The sequence below is a fragment of the Otolemur garnettii genome, unplaced genomic scaffold (genome assembly GCF_000181295.1).
Source record: "Otolemur garnettii isolate 467f Iridium unplaced genomic scaffold, OtoGar3 scaffold00297, whole genome shotgun sequence".
NCBI classification, from domain to species: Eukaryota; Metazoa; Chordata; class Mammalia; order Primates; family Galagidae; genus Otolemur; species Otolemur garnettii.
The window spans coordinates 441,764-460,534 of NW_003852692.1; the positions used below are offsets into that span (position 1 = coordinate 441,764).

Sequence of the window (18,771 nt, forward strand, 5' to 3'; positions counted from 1 at the left end):
CAAACCTAATTTATTTTTGTTTTAGGATCACTAACTCTGGGGAATGCTAATTCTGTGTCTGCAGGTGTCAAAAAGTACATTAAATTTTGATTTCAGTTTTGCAACTACACATTCACCAAAAGTCTAGAGGAGGCTTTTTGGAGATGCAGTTAGAAGAAAAGTACATTCTCCCCACCCCTCCATAGGGTTATTACGCAAATTCCTTCTCACTAAGCAGGTCTGTTGGGGGGAAAGACCTCCATGTTTTGTCTACTTGACAACTGCCACATGAGGAGACAGAACACTTACTTGGTTAACTAAATGCAAAACTAAGATACTCAGTTTCCTGAGTTGACCTCGGGCCCCTATTATTGTCAGGAAACAATGTTCTGATACACATAGATTGGATTTCATTGGAAGACAAATGTTATCAACTGAAGAGAAAACATCTAAAAAAAAGTTTTCTATTGCAAAGTTTTACTTGACCAGTGAAATCCAAGCAAAGCAGACATAAGACAGAAGGCTTATATGCAAACTGAAATGTGATTTTCACAAAGGTGGGATTCTCAGATTAAAAGCAAACCATTCTATCTTCAGCAAGCATTTCCATCCATTTCTCAGAATCGTATAGCATATGTCTGGTTTGTTCCTTGGCAGCACCATCAGAGAAGGAGAATCAGATCAGCTTTGCAGTTTCAGTAGTACACTCCCAATGGAGGTAAACAACACAAGACCATTCTTCCCATCCAGGAAACAATTTCATGATGCCACAGGTCCTGGGCTTAATTAAAGTGAGTAAGAACTACAATCATAGCCTATGGTGGTTGGTTTAAATTAAATCATGACCTCTTAAGCAAAAGGAATGGGTCTAAGACTCTGGTAGACAAAAATCTGAACCACTATCATTAATGCGTGGAATGTGGGCTGCTGTGGCCATCTGAGAACTGCTCTCTGGTTCAACTCCATGTCACATGGCCAACAGTCACATCCAGTCCTTCCAAGAAGGCCAGGCTGCAAAGCAAGGCTGACATTGCTAATATCCGACCAGGGATGTTCTTTGTGCTTTCTAAAATTCAGCTTTACTAAAGAGACTCAGTGGTTACATTTTATTTCTTTCTGAAAACAGGAAATTACTAAAAAGGAAGGAAATTTAAGATGCAAACGTGTGCCGGGTACTACATATTTATAGAGCATCTGTGATTACTGGAAGCCATTTGGAAACCACAATTAATTTGGACTTCCCAGAGGCAAGTGCAGATGCTCATTCCCATTATGGTGGGCAAAAAAAATCACAATTGTGAGAGGTTAAATGATTTGCTTAGAGTGCACACAAGAAGGTGTGATTGAGATCGCTGTTAAAGGGTGGCTCAGGTTCCCTAAATACTACGGACACAACAGAAATGTAGATAGATTTGGCAACAGGTCTAGTTTTTATAGGAGATCTGGGTTCAGTCTAAATTCTAAGAGCTAACCACACTGAAGCAGGAGTTTTTATTTAGGCATTTGGGGCACATTTAATTTAAATATAATTTTAATTTTAAAAGTCGATATACGTACAAAGTATTTTTTAACCTGAATGATCATCGCACAGGAATGCTGATGGTCATTCTGAAAATTTTAAATTTATGTGTATTCAGATCTTGCATCTTTTTGTCACAAGGAATAATATGGCCAGGAAAGGAGATGGGAAGTTTTCTCCAAATATATGACAATCATTTACTAATTTTATGGACTGAGAGGATAACCTAATATTGGTATGCTGATTTACCCAGAAATGTAATTTAAAACTATTTTTATTTATTTATGCTCAACTATGTATGTATGAAAGGCTGTCAGACCCCTGACCAGGAGACTTACACCTGGGAAAGGATGCTTATCTGAACAGTAAACATATAAGTAGGTTACTATAACAGTTTTGAGACAGACTGTGTTATGTTCGATTATTTCAATTGAAAGAAACACAGTCAACAGCATCCTTTCTGATTTGCCCCTGCAAGTTTCAACAGTACTTATTGGCTTACTGGTCTTGCTGGGAGGGCTTCATTTGTTTTCAGTCCACACAAATTTTCTATTTCTTGATTTTCGTGTATCTCAAAACTTTTGTAATGATCCACACGCTGGCTGTGAGAGATGTCAATAATTTTACAAGCTAGAGTTTCTTTTAAGATAAATTCTGAATTTAAAAATTTATCTTAATAAAATAATAACCTGTCAGTCTGTACCTCTGATTATTCAGCCTCGGAATTAACCAATTAAATCTTATAATAAGAATCTCATACCTTCTCCCCCAGAAGTCTTAGTTATATGATATAAATTAATACTAATGTCATTGATGTGGGGAAGAAAAAGAGGCGTAAGACTCAGAAGAGAAGCAGTTTCTCAAGATTAAAAGTAAAAACACAGTAGCTTCGGTGTATAGAACGTAATAGCAAAAAGTTTTGATTAGATGGGTACGTACAATTTCATGAACCCTCACAATGGGTGTAAAGTAGAAAACAACAAAAATGCAAATATGGAAGGTCCTTAAAGGAAGAAAAACTCAGCCATAATTCCAGTTATATCAACACGATCTTTGTTAGTATCTGAACATAGTTTAAGATTTTATTTCATTTCATTTTATTTTATTTATTTTATTTTTTTGAAGCAGAGTCTCTCATTATGTCACCCTCAGTAGTAAACTCTTGGGCTCAAGTGATTCTCTTGCCTCAGCCTCCCGAGTAGCTGGGACCACAGGCGCCCACCACAATACCCGGCCATTTTTTGATTGCAGTTGTCATTGCTGTTTAGCAAGCATGGGTTGGGCTCGAATCTGCCACCTTTGGTGTATGTGGCTGGCGCCCTACTCACTGAGCTACGGGTGATGAGCCTAAGATTTTATTAGCTTGGCTGATGCAGGAGCAGAGGGGCACCAAGTGACCTGTCCTCACACACATGGAATAAAAACTTTCTACCTCCTACAGTCCTGGAAACAAAAGCCCAGGCTGCCAGGCAGGCAGGAAGGGGCCATCAACTTCTGAGACATCTGCCATCACTAACTGAGTCGCTACCTTTTTTAAAAATCTTTTTTATTTTTTTTTATTTTCATTTATTTTTGCAGTTTTTGGCCAGGCCGGTTTTGAACCCGCCACCTCCAGTATTTGGGGCCAGCGCCCTACTCCTTGAGCCACAGGCGCCACCTTAAGTTGCTACCTTTAATTCTCTATTTTCTCTCTAGAGATAAGGAAGGTGAAGGGCCGGTCGCTAGTCAACAAAGTGCATTTCTATTCTAAGTCTGCTCCTCATCTAAGAGGGAGAACCTGGTCAATTATGGACCTTCATCCTTAGAGGTCTGAGACCACGGCTACTTACTTAAAATTGAGTAGAAAAATTTCCCTAGAGAACCAAATAATTATGTATTGTCTAATACTTTTGATGCTTTATAAATTGGAAATTTCTCTCGAATGGCCAAGCTGACCCAGGAAAGGCAAAGGAAGCCTCAGTATATCTATTAAAAGAAAAGAAAAAAAAAAAAAACCTCATGAGCCTACTAAGGCCTAATTAGAACCAGATTCTGAGGTGATGTAAAGTATATATCTTGAAGAATTTGGACGCCCACCAAAGCCTGTCTTCCAGACCAAGTTGAGGCAAGCACAGAGTTCAAAACAGCCGCTACAATCCAACCAGCAGGCGTTACCACCACAAAAGGATGTGGAAAGGCGCTTTACATTGGAATTCTCAAGGCAGCCAATTTGAAAAGCCACACTCCCAGGTACACCACACCACAACCATTCTCTCTTACCCTACTGTAAAAATCAAGGTTAAAATACCCCTGAGAGACAGTCTTGCTAATCTCTGTTAAGTCATTATTTATTCAGCAACATTAGGTGCCATACTGCCACATCCTGCCCAGACACATCTCCTGGATGTTAGAGAAACCACAGAGTGGTCCTGTGGTTCTGGCTGCTGAAGCACTTGTAAATGTTTCATGAACCTCAACAAACCCTGGAGCAAACATCTGGGGTCGTGTTCATGGGAGTTTCCAAAGAAAAATGCAGTAAACTAGTAAACTACAACAATCCAAACAATCTTAAAATTGTTTTCATCCCATTGTATTACTTTACATGTAATAACCTAATTAAACCTGTTTAGTTACTGTAATCCACCTATATGAACGTGACAAAATTATACAAACTGCTGCCCCGACTTCGCAGTTTCAAACTGATTCTATTACAGAGAGCAACACGCACAGGCGGAGAGCACAGCTATGACTTTTCAGTCTCCACTGCAGGAGGATTTATCACTGTCAATTAGATATTTAGCTTAGAAAATGCAGAACTCAAGGTCTCCAGGGCTCATGTGTAGGTGTGGTTTAGTTGTGGATGAAGAAGTGGAAAAAGCTCACAAATTAGAGGGAATTCATTATGCTGATTATTGGGAAAATTAATGACTATCTTACTACCCCAATATTAAGTTTGCTACAATAAGAAAAAGTAATGACATAGGTCCTCTGCTTTTTTTGAAGTACCAGTCTTGAAACTCGTCTAACTGTAGACAGAGTATTTTTGCAAGTAGTACCGTGATACAATTATATTTTTAGTGTAAATTATCAAGTGTACTGTGCCACACTTACACTCAAACTTCAACCCGCCTAAGTAGTGAAAGAAATATTAATATCTAAGGAGAAAGAAGTCATCTGATCCCTAACTTAGGGTTAAGTTCCTAGATGAAAACGTACTTTCACGCGTTCTGTGAGATGAAACTCACTGTTTGGGGAATGGGGGCAGATCTGTCAATTGCTTTCCAGATGGGAATTTCTGATTTTCCACAAAACATTCCTTACTTAAGATTCTCATTAAAGAAATTCAACTGCTAACAGACTTTTCCAGTGGCAATAAATTTAAAGCAACTGTAGTCATAAGCAACATGCCAGCAGATTATCCATGAGGATGGATATCCATGTACATGTACACAAACACACACGCACACAAAACCTGAAATCACCTATAGCCTTAAAGATAATTTTTAAAATATCTTGAGTGATAGATATACTTCTTACTAAGCATAGTTAACTAGATCATTGGCAAAAAAAGGTCATTCATATTTCTGGTATTTCAACCTTCTTAGAAATTATGAGTTGCCCATTCATTCTAAGAACACTATGCTAGGGGCAAAATTTATGGTAAATTTGTTCTGCATTCTTTATGGTAATATAATTTCCTTTTTCCCACCTTAAAAGGAAATTCCAATTACCAATCTTTACTCACAATAAAAAGTTAAGGGCAGTTCCATTTCACTTTGTATCACTGTAATCCCTCAAAACACTGATGAATTTTAAAACATTACAGGAGGTTAGGTCATAACTCATCAGAGCTTTCTAGCACAGACACGAATGAAGCATCATCTGAAGCTTGGTGTAAGAGCTTTGATTCACACATGGGAAATTTTACTACTCCATGACAGAATCAAATCACTAGAAAAGGTTTGTTAGGGTTTTCACATATAGTCAAAGCCAAGAATGTATACACAATACTAAAATGTACACACATAATATAGACACACAAATTAACAATGTTGAAAGCAGAACTGATCACAAAGACATCCAGTACATTATGTAAAAATTAAACTCTGAAAAAACAAATTTGTAAGCTTTTTATTGATACACCTCTGACTTAAAGATGCTTTCATCATGCTATCTTTTTCCTGGAATAAGATTCAAAACCTACCCCAACCCCTACCTCTGAATCCCACTAAGCTTTAAAAAGAAAAAAAAGGGAGAGAGAAAAGAAAGGAAGGGGGGAAAGGAGTAAAGAAAGAAAAAAGAGAGAAAAAATCCTTTGTTATTTTCAAAAACTAACCCCTCCTATGACAGAGTAGAATTATATTGAAATGTAGTTCTTTCTCATGTTCAAAAACAGGACTATACAATAAGATTTTTAAGTTGCTTTATCGTCTCTGGGATATTAGGGAAGATAGAAGAAATTGTAAGAAATATAATTTCTATCCATTTCTGTTAATCACAATGATGATAAACTTCTCAACTTACACAGTTACCCTCAAATTCTGAATGAATTGGCTTCTATCTCCCTAAAAAATCATATTATGTTCTGATTGCAAAGTCTTTACAAGCTCCCAAATCAACCATCTCTCTGAGGCTGAGGCTGAGCTGAGCATGAGAGAGGAAAAAAGTATCAAACTGGAGAGCTGCCCTGGCTATAGGGTATCGCCAATTGGGCCTTCAGCAAACTAAGGGAGAAAATGAGTGCAAATAGTTCGCAAACTATAGTTAAAGCCAACATTGTTATTAATATGATAATGGTTAATGATAATATTAACTATAATATTTTCACTGTTGATATTTTTGGGGAGCCACACACCCAAATTGCGACTGCAGAGAATGAAAATCAACAAATGGTCGGCAACTTCCATTAAGATCTTCCCTTAAGATCTTGGGATAAAGAAGCCATCAGCTCCCAGTGCTATCCTATGGAACTTCACAGGAGGCTCACTTGCACCCTCAGCAATTTCTGCTCTTAGCAAATCAAACTGATTAATTTTTTTTCAAGTTTGGAATTTCACATTTACTTAAATTGTTTTCCCTTTCTCCTCAGAATTGAACATACTGCATAAAGCCATTTTAATTTTCCTACCATAGAGTGATTTAAATTAAAATTTTGCATTCTTATTCAATATTATTCCTGAAGAAAGATTGAGACTAAAAATATATAAAAAGCTTTATATCTATTCCATAGTTCAAACACACATATTAAATCAATTTTTTACTAAACCATGGACATTGGAACTAAGTTTGATGTTACCTCTGGGACTCCTAACTTCCGGCATGCTTCCAAAAAGTTTTCCACATTTCTTCTGCATTTGGCCATGCTAAGTTTGGGCTATCAACACAAACATACAGAAATAACATATTATTAAAATGGAAACCATTTTCATAACAGGTTAAATTTTAACCTTTCTAAATAGCAAAAGTAATACATGTCCATTGGAGAAAAAGAAACTACTACATAAACAAATAGAAGAAAATATAAAATTACTGGTAAACATCCATCTAGAAATAAAGACTGTTAATATTTGGGGTTGTATTCTTCCAGGGGTTAATATACCATGTTTCCCCCAAAATAAGACACTGTCTTATATTTATTTTTTCTCAAGAGGACACTAGGGCTTATTTTCAGGGGATGTCTTTATTAAGTATAATACAATAATCTACATTTATTCAAATACAGTTAAGTCATCTTCTTCTGGAACCTGACAGGGGAGCTGACCTTGTTGGTGGGGCTGGCGCTAGTGATGTGTAAACTCCTTTCCCCTAGCTGTTTGACATGCGCAATAGGATGCCTGCGACCGTGGTTACCATACGTGCACCTGTCCAAGTGCCAAAGGCTCAGAAAAAGCAGCTGTGGCAGATAAAAGGTATTCCAGTCTTCTTACTGATCTCCACAGAAATGCAGGGCATGGCTATGCAGATATACTGCATAGCCACGCCTGTGACTATGGGGTAGGGCTTATATTTAACAAATGCATAGAAATCCTGCTAGGGCTTATTTTTTGGGTAGGTCTTATTCTCAGGGAAACACAGTATGTGTATGTGTACATACATATACACACACACATCTATATATTTATTTAGACTGTCTGGAAAGTATTCAGCCATGTAATATGAAAATTAGAGACATACATGGCTGGATACTTTCCAGACAGCCATACATGTACCTGATGTTTATACACTGATAAATACGAATGTGAAGTTTTCTACACATATATGTATATGTATATGTACACATAAACCTGAATGAGCGCACACACACACACATATACAGTTTTCACAGGATCATACTGTTGTGTAACCTTCTTTAGTTCACTTATAATACACTTTTTCCCATCAACAAAATCTATTTCCATACACAGGGTTTGAATTTACAAGGTCAATTAATCTCCTTCCAGCCAAAGCCAATTAGAAAGAGGTAATGTCAAAGTAAGCAGTGCTGAAAATGGTGGATGTTCAGGACTTAACCAAAAGCCTCTCCCAAAACTTTGTCTGTATATGATCTCTCAGGTGTGGGGTAGGTAACAAGTACATCTGATTCATATACTATAATTTTTACATGTAAGTTTTAAACACTTTGCCGCTGTATTTTAAACATGCTACCATCAGGTTCCTTAATGTTAGAAGCACGACTGACTCCAACAGTGGCCCTGTATTACAAAGACTGTCCTTATCCTGTTAATTGTAAGGATGAAGTGACCCTTGCTCCATCTTATCAGAGGCACAGAACAATTGTTAGCACAGTCTAAATTTGTAAAGCATTTATTTAACAAAGAAAAGGACTGCCCCCTTCAAAAGCAAACAAAGCCTATCGTCATGTGTAACAATTTAATTTCAAGTCTAAACAATTATTTTCCATGTTGGCTAGACAGGAAATCATGCCCTTCATATGAGACCCACAAAGATGTCAGAAGCAGCTGCCTGGGAGGCTTTGCCTACCCCCCACTGGGCACGTCCTAGGAGGAGGGAAGCCTCATACAAGCAGAAGGAACAGACCGGAGGATAACAGAAGCGAAGGCATGGAGCTGGCAGAGAAGGCACGGGGAGGGGGGCGTTTCATCATGCTGAGCCCTGGCATTTGTCTCTCTGATCTTTCTCTTCCTTCATCTACTTATGTTTTAGGAGGGTCTGTTCTGAAACTCCACAGATACCCACCATCTTTCAAAATTCTTATGTCAGCCCAGAAGAAGTTAATGGAAAGTGTAGTTTCAAGCCACTAATTCCCCATTTTGGGGAGTGAGAGTCTCTTCTAGGATTATTTGTGGTTTCAGGTAGAAAAGGACTTGGGAAAAATGTAATGGTTAAAGGGTCAACCTCACCATCGGTCAAAGAATCAAACACGAAACCAAATACACCAATTGAGATGCTGATGATTTATCAAATTGTTAAAGACTAAATAAATCCATTTTTCTAAGGAACAGTCTCTTGGCATGCTAGCAAGCACAGTGATTCTGTTCGCCACTGTATTTCCTCTGCGTGGCATTAAAAAATGGACAATATTAGTTTCATGCATTGAAAAACTGGAATGCTTAATGCTGGCCATGATATTGGTACTCTTATCCATAGCTGATGGGGCAGATAAAATGATATTTCTTGCTTACAATGGGTCAGATACTAGACTTGTTGCTCAAGATACAACAGAGGAGCTGAAAGATACAATCTCCAGGGTCATTTAGCTCTAGAAGTGTAGCTGAAAATATTCACAGGTAAAGGAAACTATGATAGGGTAATTCTTAGATTTGATAGGGTTGCTATAAAGGAAAACAAACGAAACAAACGAGGTCTACGAGGTCCATGACCTCCAAATGAGGTCAAGAATAGCCTGCCTGCTGTGAACTCTGAAGCAGAGTTTCTTGCTGAAAGGCCAAGGAGGTGTGGAAAGCAGGGTGGGTGCAGCTTTCCAGGCAGAGACACCTACTTGAGCCTGCCCAAAGCAAAGAGCAATGGCACCAATAAGAGGTAAAAACAGGTTCTTTGGCTGTGACCAGGTGGCTGGGCTCACTGAGGAATTTTTGGTAAGTGAACATTGAGAAACAAACCACATTCCTAACAAGGAAAACCACAGAGGTAACAGGTTCAAGGTGGCTGACTAGCTGCAGTTGGCACATGGCTCTCCTATGGAGAGGACCCAAAACCCTGAGTGGGACCTTGAGAACTTGTTTGGAGGTTTAGCAGGGGAGCACGGCTACCTGTATACCCCTGGCTGAAGAACAGTTCTCCTCTTTCAGGGCAGGTTGTCCTCTCTGGCCAAGCGTGCAGCTCGGGGAGGGACACACATGGAGTGGTGAGGGAGGAAGAGGATTCCCTCCAAGACAGTTAGATCCGCCAAATCAACCCCGATGATCAATGGGGTGAAAGATGTTGAAGCCAGATCAGCCTCACATCCCAAAACAGTGGGATAGATTGTCAGAGAGAGCATCTCTTGACAGCCTGAGAGAGAGCACTAGGGAGGCTCTGAAAATAAAGGAGAGAGAAGTGAGTCAGCCTGCTCAGCAAGATGGGCAGGAGCTGGGAGAAGTGCCTGCCACTCCCACATTCCCACCGTGTCTCCAGATCCTAGCTACTGGAGGCCCCTCACTCTCCCAGGCCTGTGGGCTAGCACAGGGAGCTGCCTAGACAATGTGAAGGGGGCTGCACGGCGACAGTAACCACAAACAGCAGGGTGCTGCTATAAGAGTAGACATATAGATCAGGGGAACGTGATAGAGAATCCAGAAATAAAGCCATGTGCCTTCTACAAAAGTCTAAAACCATAAACCTACTACGACTCATCTTCTACAAAGCAAACAGAAACATACAATGGGAGAAGGAGGCCCTATTTAATAACTGGTTCTGGAAAGACTGGCGAGTCACATGCACAGGTATGAAGCTAGATCCCCATCTCTCACCATATACAAAAATTAACTCAAAAATGCATCAAAGACTGTAAGACCTGGTACTAAAAAAATTCTAGAAGAAAATGTACAAAGAAACTCTTCTAGACATTAGCCTAGGCAAAGAAGTTATAATTAAGACCCTCAAAGCAAACACAACAAAACCAAAAACAAATAAATGGAACTTAATTAAACTAAGAAAAGCAAAAGAAATAATCAATGGGCTCAGTGCCTGTGGCTCAAGTGGCTAAGGCACCAGCCACATACACCTAAGGTGGCGGGTTTGAATCCAGCCCAGGCCACCAAACAACAATGATGGCTGCAACCAAAAAAAATAGCCAGGCGTTGTGGCAGGCGCCTGTGTTCCTAGCTACTTGGGAGGCGGAGGCAGGACACTCGCTTGAGCCTAGGAGTTGGAGGTTGCTGTGAGCTGTGGTGCCACAGCACTCTGCCCAGGGGGACAGCTTGAGGCTCTGTCTCAAAAAAAGAAAAAAGAAAGAAAGAAAGAAATAATCAATGGAATATACAGACAACCTACAGAATAGAAGAAAATATTCTCCAACTACACATCAAAGGACTAATATCTAGAATCTAAAAGGAGCTCAAACAATTAGCAAGAAAAAAAGCAAATAATTAAAAACTGAGCAAAAGACATGAACAGGTATTTTTCAAAAGAAGATATACAAATGGTTAACAAACATAAAAATGCCCAACATTAAATGCAAATTAAAAGCACAATGAGAGACCACCTTACCCCTGATCAAATGGCCATTATTAAAAAGTGGAAAACTAATAAATATTGGTGTGGATGTGGTGAAGAAGGAACTCTTACACACTGTTGGTAGGAATGTAAATTAGTACAACTTCTATAGACAACAGCATAGTGATTCCTCAAAGAACTAAAGACAGACCTACCATTTGATTCAGCAATGCCACTATTGGGTATCTGCCCAAAGGAGAAGTCATTATACCAAAAAGACAAATGTGTTCATATGTTTATTGCAGCACAGTTCAGAGATATGGAATCAACAACCCAAGTGCCCAACAACTGATGAGTGGATAGAGAAAATGTGACATGTGACAATGTGACAATGGAGTACTACTCAGCCACAAGAAGGAGGAAATCATGTCTTCTACAGCAACTGTGTGGAACTGGAAGCCATTATCTTAAATGAAGTATCTCAACAACAAAAAAACAAATACCACATGTACTTACTTATAAGTGGGAGAGGAAGGGCAGGTATACATGATTACACAGAGCAGTATAATGGACCCTGGAGACTCAGAGCAGGGAGAGTGGGTGGAGGCTGGGGATCAAAAGTTACCCACTGGGTATAATGTATGACTATTAGGGTGATGGGTACACTGAAAGCCCTGACTTCATCACTATACAAATCATCCATGTATCAAAAAACCACTTGTACCCACTAAATCTATTGAAAGAAAAAAAATTAAGAAAACTACAACATACTATAACATAGGCTAAAATACATTAGTTATTAAAATGAGTATTTAATCAAGAATTTCAATGACATGGGGAAATAGATTTCAATAATAAATTGTATTTACTTAGTAGTATTATTATTTTAATTTCAGAATATTACAGGGGCATAAATGTGTGTTGGTTATATGAATTGCTTCTGTTCAGTTTTATTCAAAGTTATAAGTGTGCCCCTTACCTGACTAGTGTGCACTGTACCTGTTAGGTGTGAATTTGCCCCCTGCCCCCGCCCTCTCCCACCTGCTGGCTATAAAAAATTTTTAAAAATAGATTTAAATAGTCTATATGAGAAGCTCACAATCAAAAACTTAAATGTGCAAAAAACATTGGTAGTAAAGACAAAACGGTAATAGTGGTTGTCTTTGGGTGGTCAGATAAAGAATGGTTTATTTTTTGTCTGCCTTCCTTTATTTTCTCTTCTTTACCAATCAGGCATTATTTCCCTTATTTTTTCAGTGCTAAAAGTTTTATTTAAAAAAAGAGAAAAAAGGCAAAATCCATAAGCTTTCTAAAAGATTGCAGCATCGTACAATCTAAAAGATTATAGCACTAAATAAAATACACAAACGTGTATAGTTACACAATTCATCGCATCCTTTTACACCTTGTAAAATGTTGATTGTACGTTCAAATCGAAGTTCAAGGAATCCATAGTGTTTTTCTCATAATTTGGGAACAATTATTCCATGAGTACGTGGCACTTTGGATCTCATTTGTAATACTGCAAAGTTTCATATTGTATCATGGAGCAGAATTTACTGTCCTACATTAGAGGGAGATCTGAAAGGTATGTTCAATTATTATAGAAAGGACACTAGCAGTTGAAATGAGATCATCAGCTAATTTTTCCTGCTGCCAAGAGAAAAGAAAATAGGTCAAATAACACCAGTGTGAGACTTTCCTGGGGAAGGGGGGAGGGCACAAGGGTGTCATGCGAGCTTTTGCCCAACCCATCAATTATAGGACATTTTATGCACCTTGTATCTTGAGATTAGGGCTCTTCACTTTTTTAATCTGCCACATAAATACCAATGATGATAATGACTTATATTATGTGCAGATTGTATGTAGTACCTCATTTCATCCTCCCAAGAACATTTCCATTATAGAGAAGAGCAAATCAAGTTAAAGAGCAGGTAGGTAACTTGCCCAAAGTTGTATGGATTTTAGCGGGAGACTTAGAATTTTAATCCAAACCTTATATTCCAAGCCCCTAAACTCTTCTGCCCTTCCTAACAAACAGCAAATAGGTGAGCAGAAATTCTTGTTTCTTCTCCTAAACCCTATCCCTGACTCCCTGGCTCTCTCCTGAAGGATCGTAACACCAACTCTACCCTCCTTGTGTTTCGGAACCTACTCTGTAGTACCAGCAAGAGGACCCTGCACCCAGGTTTCATCTCCCCTACACTGAAGACAAGGATTGGGGGGTCATTACGGAATCTCATTCATGTTAACCTTCCCACTACGTCCCCAGTATTACTCAGGTGTGTCCGTGAGCACAGTGACCGAGCAAGGAATTGGTGAATTCATGACTATCTGGCTGACATCTTGACAGGCTATTAATAATATTTTCCATAGAATCCACATCTTTTCAGGGCTCTCCTAGAATCTCCAAAACTGAATAGAGGAAAGAGATTCCACTTAGAAGGGAAGGTACCAACCAAAAGGAGCTTTCTGAAAAGCCTTTTCAGTGCTAATTATAGTCCCTTAGGAGAAACAAACCTTTATGTTCTGATAGTCTTAAAGTTAGCACCTTAATCAGTAATTTTTTAAAAGTAATTTGCTTGACATATGAAATAAAATTACCCTTCTGTCACTTACATATTTTAAGTAGTCTCCTTTTTAACAGTAAAAATGTTGCTTCATTCAGACCCATTCTTTTGTTCCTTTTCTGCTATTAAGAGTGCAAACCACAACAGAAAAGATTTGAGTACCTTGCTCGGGATGCTATTAGCATTCTGAAACAATAGCAGTGCCCCTGAAGAGCCTGTATAGGCCAAAGTTAGCTTCCCTTTATATGGTGCTACTTACAACCGCCGGGGAGGGGACATGGATGCTCGCGACGGACCGTGGGCGGATGTGGTTGACCAGATGGCAGAGGACCACGCCATCCATAAGCGCTGCCCCCAGGTCCTCGTGTAGACTGACCTTCAGTCTCATCTCGATGCTCTGTCGGGGAAATCAGAAGGCAGCCAGCTGAGTAAAAGACAATTACAGGTGTTCTCGAACTGAGGCACTCACATCATGAGGATAAGAATGCCTGGGAAACACTGGCATGATTTTACATCTTTTCCAATAATATTGAAAATCTCTCTCATAAATACAAATTCATTTATCTATAAAATTGTTAGTGGAATGACAGGAATCATGGAATCACTTCTGGAGTTCAGTGTTTCCTAAGCACTGGCTATGAAGATATAAAAACAGAAGGAACGGATAATAAAAACCAAATCTGACGGGTTCAGACAGTCTGCCTGGGGTCACTTCCCTCCCACCCAGTGCCTCTCTGCCCTGTCCCCTTCAGCTTTCCTTCTGAGCCCCCCTGGACAGGATATCAGATCTTTCCTCAAAGTCCCACAGCCCCCCAGGTCTTATTCATCTGTTTTCTGTCTGTTTTCGCTCTGTCGCTCAGATTAGATAATTCCTATTGTTCTTCCTTCCAGTTCCATTTCTTTCCCTTGTCGCCTCCTTTCTCCTGTGGAGCCCACCCACCGAGCCTTTTTATTTTGGATAATGTATTTTTCAGTTCTTCATTTCCATTCGGTTCTCCTTTACTTCTTCTACTTTTTGACTCAATTTTCTAGTTCACTGCTGAGGTCATGTCTGAAATTGCCCATCGAAGCATTTTTATCAGGGCTGTTCTACGATATTTGTCAGATGATTCTAACGTCTCTGCCAGAGCAGAGCTGTCATCTGCATTTTTTTTTCATTCGCTTTGAGATATTCTGGTCCTTGTATAATGAGTGGCTTTCAATTAAAATCTGGATGGTTTTTGTATTATGAGGATATGGAACCCTGGATCCTGTTTAATCTCTGCGTTAGCTGGCTTTTGGGGGGCACTGCTACCATCTTGCTGCTGCCAGATGAATGGTGAAGTCTAGGTTACCCACTGAGTCTCAGCTGGCCGGGGGTTGGAGAGTAGGAGCAGGTGCCTCCTTCCTGCTGGGTTGGGGTGGGAATCCAGGTTCCCCAAGTAGCCTTCACGGAAACTGTGGGGGCAGATGCTCCTAACTGACCAGTGAGTAAGAAATGTCTGGCTCCTGATTTGACTTTCTCTGATACCACCGCAGTGAGGGGAGAATCCTAGCCCCTCCTGACTCCGCCCTTGCTGGTATGAGTGAGTGCGGGTGGGACCGCAGTGTTTTCTGTGGTGTCTGGCTGGAGTAGAGCATTTAAGGTCTAACAGTTTTCTGTCTTGCTAGGCTGTCCGTTTCCTGGTCATCTGGCTAGAGAAAGCATGCTTTTGTCAGGGCTCAAGGAAAAAAATGTCTGTGACCATTAGTGTTTCCAGGTTCCCAGCTACTTCAGCCACAAATCTGAGATACCACGTATATGTGAAGCAAAAAGAAAACTCACGGAGCCAGGCACGGTGGCTCACGCCTGTCATTCTAGCACTTTGGGAGGCTGGGGCGGGTGGATTGCCTGAGCTCAGCAGTTCAAGACCAGCCTGAGCAAGCGTAGGACCTCGTGTCTTGAAAACAAACAAACAGCAAATAAAAACTAGGCAGGGTGTTGTGGCAAATGCCTGTACTCCCAGCTACTCAGGAGGCTGAGGCAAGAAGATCACATGAGCTGAGGAGTTTGAGGTTACTGTGAGCTATGATGTCACAGCACTCTACAGAAAGCAACAAACTGCTCAAAAAAAAGAGAGAGAGAGAGAAAACCCACAGAGCACAGAGCTCACTACCGTGTTATTCCTCTACCCAGTCTGCCTTCTTATCTTTCTTTTTCAGGGGGATCTTATGTCTATTTTATATATAATGTCTAGGGACTTTAGATGGATTTAATGAAAGGAATAGAGAAGAGTATGCCTCCTCCGCCCTCTCATAAATCAATTTTAAAACCTCAGATAAAAGTTTCCATTTTGTAACAGAAGTTCTTTTTAACTGGATAATAATAGCCTATGAAAGGGCGAATGAATCTGGCGATTTACAATACCCGAAAACTTGAAAAATGGTGCATAGAACAGTGTTACGTAAACCTCTTTCGGAACTGTGTCTGTACACACAATTTTTAAAGGTACTCTTTCAGTTTCTAATTTTATATCACCAAATCAAAACATAACTGATCAATATGGCCCACTGAAGATAAAATCATAAGGTATCACTCCTTGAGGCACACCGCAGCTTTTTGTCTTATTTGCACAGATCTCAGGAAGTCCACCTTCCAAGTTCGCAGCGTATCTAAATAATCTAGGCAAATGACAGAGGTCTGACTTCCCCTTTGTGCTCATTGAATCAACCACTATGGATAGCTTGAACTGGTAGTAAAAGGGTTGTTTTTTTTTAAATTCTTTTCTCCTGACTACCTCCTAAAGCATATAGAGAGTTTTATCTGCCAAAGCTGACAGCCTGCCTTAATTTAATTTAAATTTTATTCATAGGAGTCATTGCTCATTTGCATAATTCATTACTCATATTTATGTGTTTCCTTCTTATTTACTATCTTTTCCAAAGAAGCCAGGGACATTCTTGTCCTCTCCTCTCTCCATCACCTAGAATAAAGCCTACCTGAGTGGTACTCAATGAACATCTGTTACTGAAAGGGCAAGATTTAACATAAAATCTACCTCTTCCAAAAAGCTTTCTTATACTCTTCTAATTCATAGCTATATTTCTCTTGGAACATAAAGAACTTATGTAGCAATTCATACTGTGCTGCCTTTAATAACTAACACCAATGTCTTCTTCTTTGGTGACTGGCCCTGTGCTATTATTTAACCTTCCTTATGGACAGAGTTGGTTACCTACAGAGAACCTGCCTGGAACTAAGAAATGCAACAGGAATAAGACAGCCACGGTCTCTGCCATCACCAAGCTTAAATTCTTCAATGGTATCCAGCACACGACATCGTCTTTGCTCGGAACTCAGATGTTTTGTCGGTCAAATGATTAATTTAAAAGCGCTGATCAGTTTAGGGTATAAAGTGAGGATAACTCTAAACATCTTTAAATGAATGGAATATTATTATTAAGTAAATGAATGAGAGAGCATTATTTTACAGTATAACTGAATTGAAATAGTGCCGGCATTTATACCTATGTTTTTTGGATTTCTCCTTATGTTATCTCATATATTCCTCTTAAATACATGAAGAAACTAAGACTCAAAGTTGTTAAGCAACTTGCCTTATATCAGTCAGTCAGTGAATGACCTAGCCAGATTTGAAACTAGGATTTTTTGCAATACTCAAAAGTCTGTTTTTTTTTAAATGGGTCCAACTCTGCCACCCAGGCTGGAGTGCAGTGGCACCCTTACAGCTCACTGAAACCTTACACTCCTGGGCTCAAATGGTCCTCCACCTCAGCCTCCCAAGTAACTGGGACTATATGTGTGTGCTACCAGATCTGGGTAATTTTTAAATTTTTTCTAGACACGGGGTCTTGCTATGTTTGTTCAGGCTGGTTTGGAACTCCTGGCCTCAAGTGATCCTCTCATCTTGACCTGCCAAAGGGCTTGGATTGTAGGCACAAGCCACTGTGCCTGACCCTATTCTTAGAAAACACAGAAGGTTGCTTCAGTTCTGAAAATTCATCTTATGTTACATAACATGTGTCAGGTACCTCACGGAGTTGTTCCACCAGCTCTTTTTCTTCTCTCATCTGCTCCATTTTCCTCCGGATTGTAAACTGCGGGTCTATAGATTCCAAATTTCTCTGAGGTCTTAGAAACACTAGAACAGAAAGGGAAAACGGTGTTATGTAGGGCCTGTACAAGTTGCCACATAGGGCTTATTCAATTAAAAACTAAACAGTATTTTTATGTATCCAAGATAATTCATTTGCCACTCAAAGAATCAAAAGAAATTCCAATTTCACAGGGAAAGCTTGATTCAAATATTCTAACAGAGATTGTATTTTAAATAATACTGGGTCACGTGGAATAACAAGCTGTATTTTTTGGTGATAATAAACTGAATTCAAGGAAGGGTTTGGGGCATTGCTGGGATCATTCTATGCCGATTCTCTGACAGATGCTCCGCCTTCCTCACCTTTCTACTTTTTTTCATTTTAAATTTTAATTTTTTCTTTTTTTTGGCCGGGGCCGGGTTTGAACCATCACCTCCAGCATATGGGGCCAGCGCCCTACTCCTTTGAGCCACAGGCACTGCCTGTGATAAATTTTAATTTACACCCACAATCCTTTCATTGTCTTACCTATTAAAAATAAGCACAAATTAATGTTTTGTTGGCATAATTTTTTTCAAAAGCCTGGGTTAAGAACTAAGTGATGATACACAGGATTATATATTTGAGAGTGGAGTGGAAAAATTCTGCCTTCTTCCCTGTGATGACAGGGTATTGAAAAAGTCAGCTCTGGCTCAGCGTCCATAGCTCAGTGGTTAGGGCACCAGCCATGTACACCAGGACTGTTGGGTTTGAACTCAGCTGGGCCTGCTAAACAAACAAACAAGAAGAAGAAGAATAGCTGGGGGTTGTGACAGGTACCTGTAGTCCCAGCTACATGGAAGGCTGAGGCAACAGAATCGCTTGAACCCAAGAGTTTGAGGTTGCTGTGAGCTATGATGCCACATCACTCTACGGAGGGGTGACAAAATGAGGCTCTATCTTAAAATATATAAATAAAAATAAATAAATAAATAAATATATCTGAGGTCTCCATCACTACATGTTTATTTCCCCTCCTTTTGGCTTTTC

At 39.6% G+C, this 18,771-nt stretch overlaps 1 protein-coding gene across 2 annotated transcripts in view; it reads right to left on the reverse strand.

Moving 5' to 3' along the window:
- Nucleotides 1-18,771, reverse strand: part of LRCH1 (leucine rich repeats and calponin homology domain containing 1) — a 201,422-nt gene that overhangs the window by 12,991 nt on the left and 169,660 nt on the right. For both annotated transcript variants that reach the window (XM_003803360.3, XM_023508955.1), the window contains exons 16-18: nt 17,677-17,786; nt 13,925-14,062; nt 6,774-6,851 (exon numbers count right to left, since the gene is read on the reverse strand). In XM_003803360.3, the coding sequence (XP_003803408.1) occupies nt 6,774-6,851; nt 13,925-14,062; nt 17,677-17,786 (326 nt within the window). The remainder of the gene's footprint in view (nt 1-6,773; nt 6,852-13,924; nt 14,063-17,676; nt 17,787-18,771) is intronic.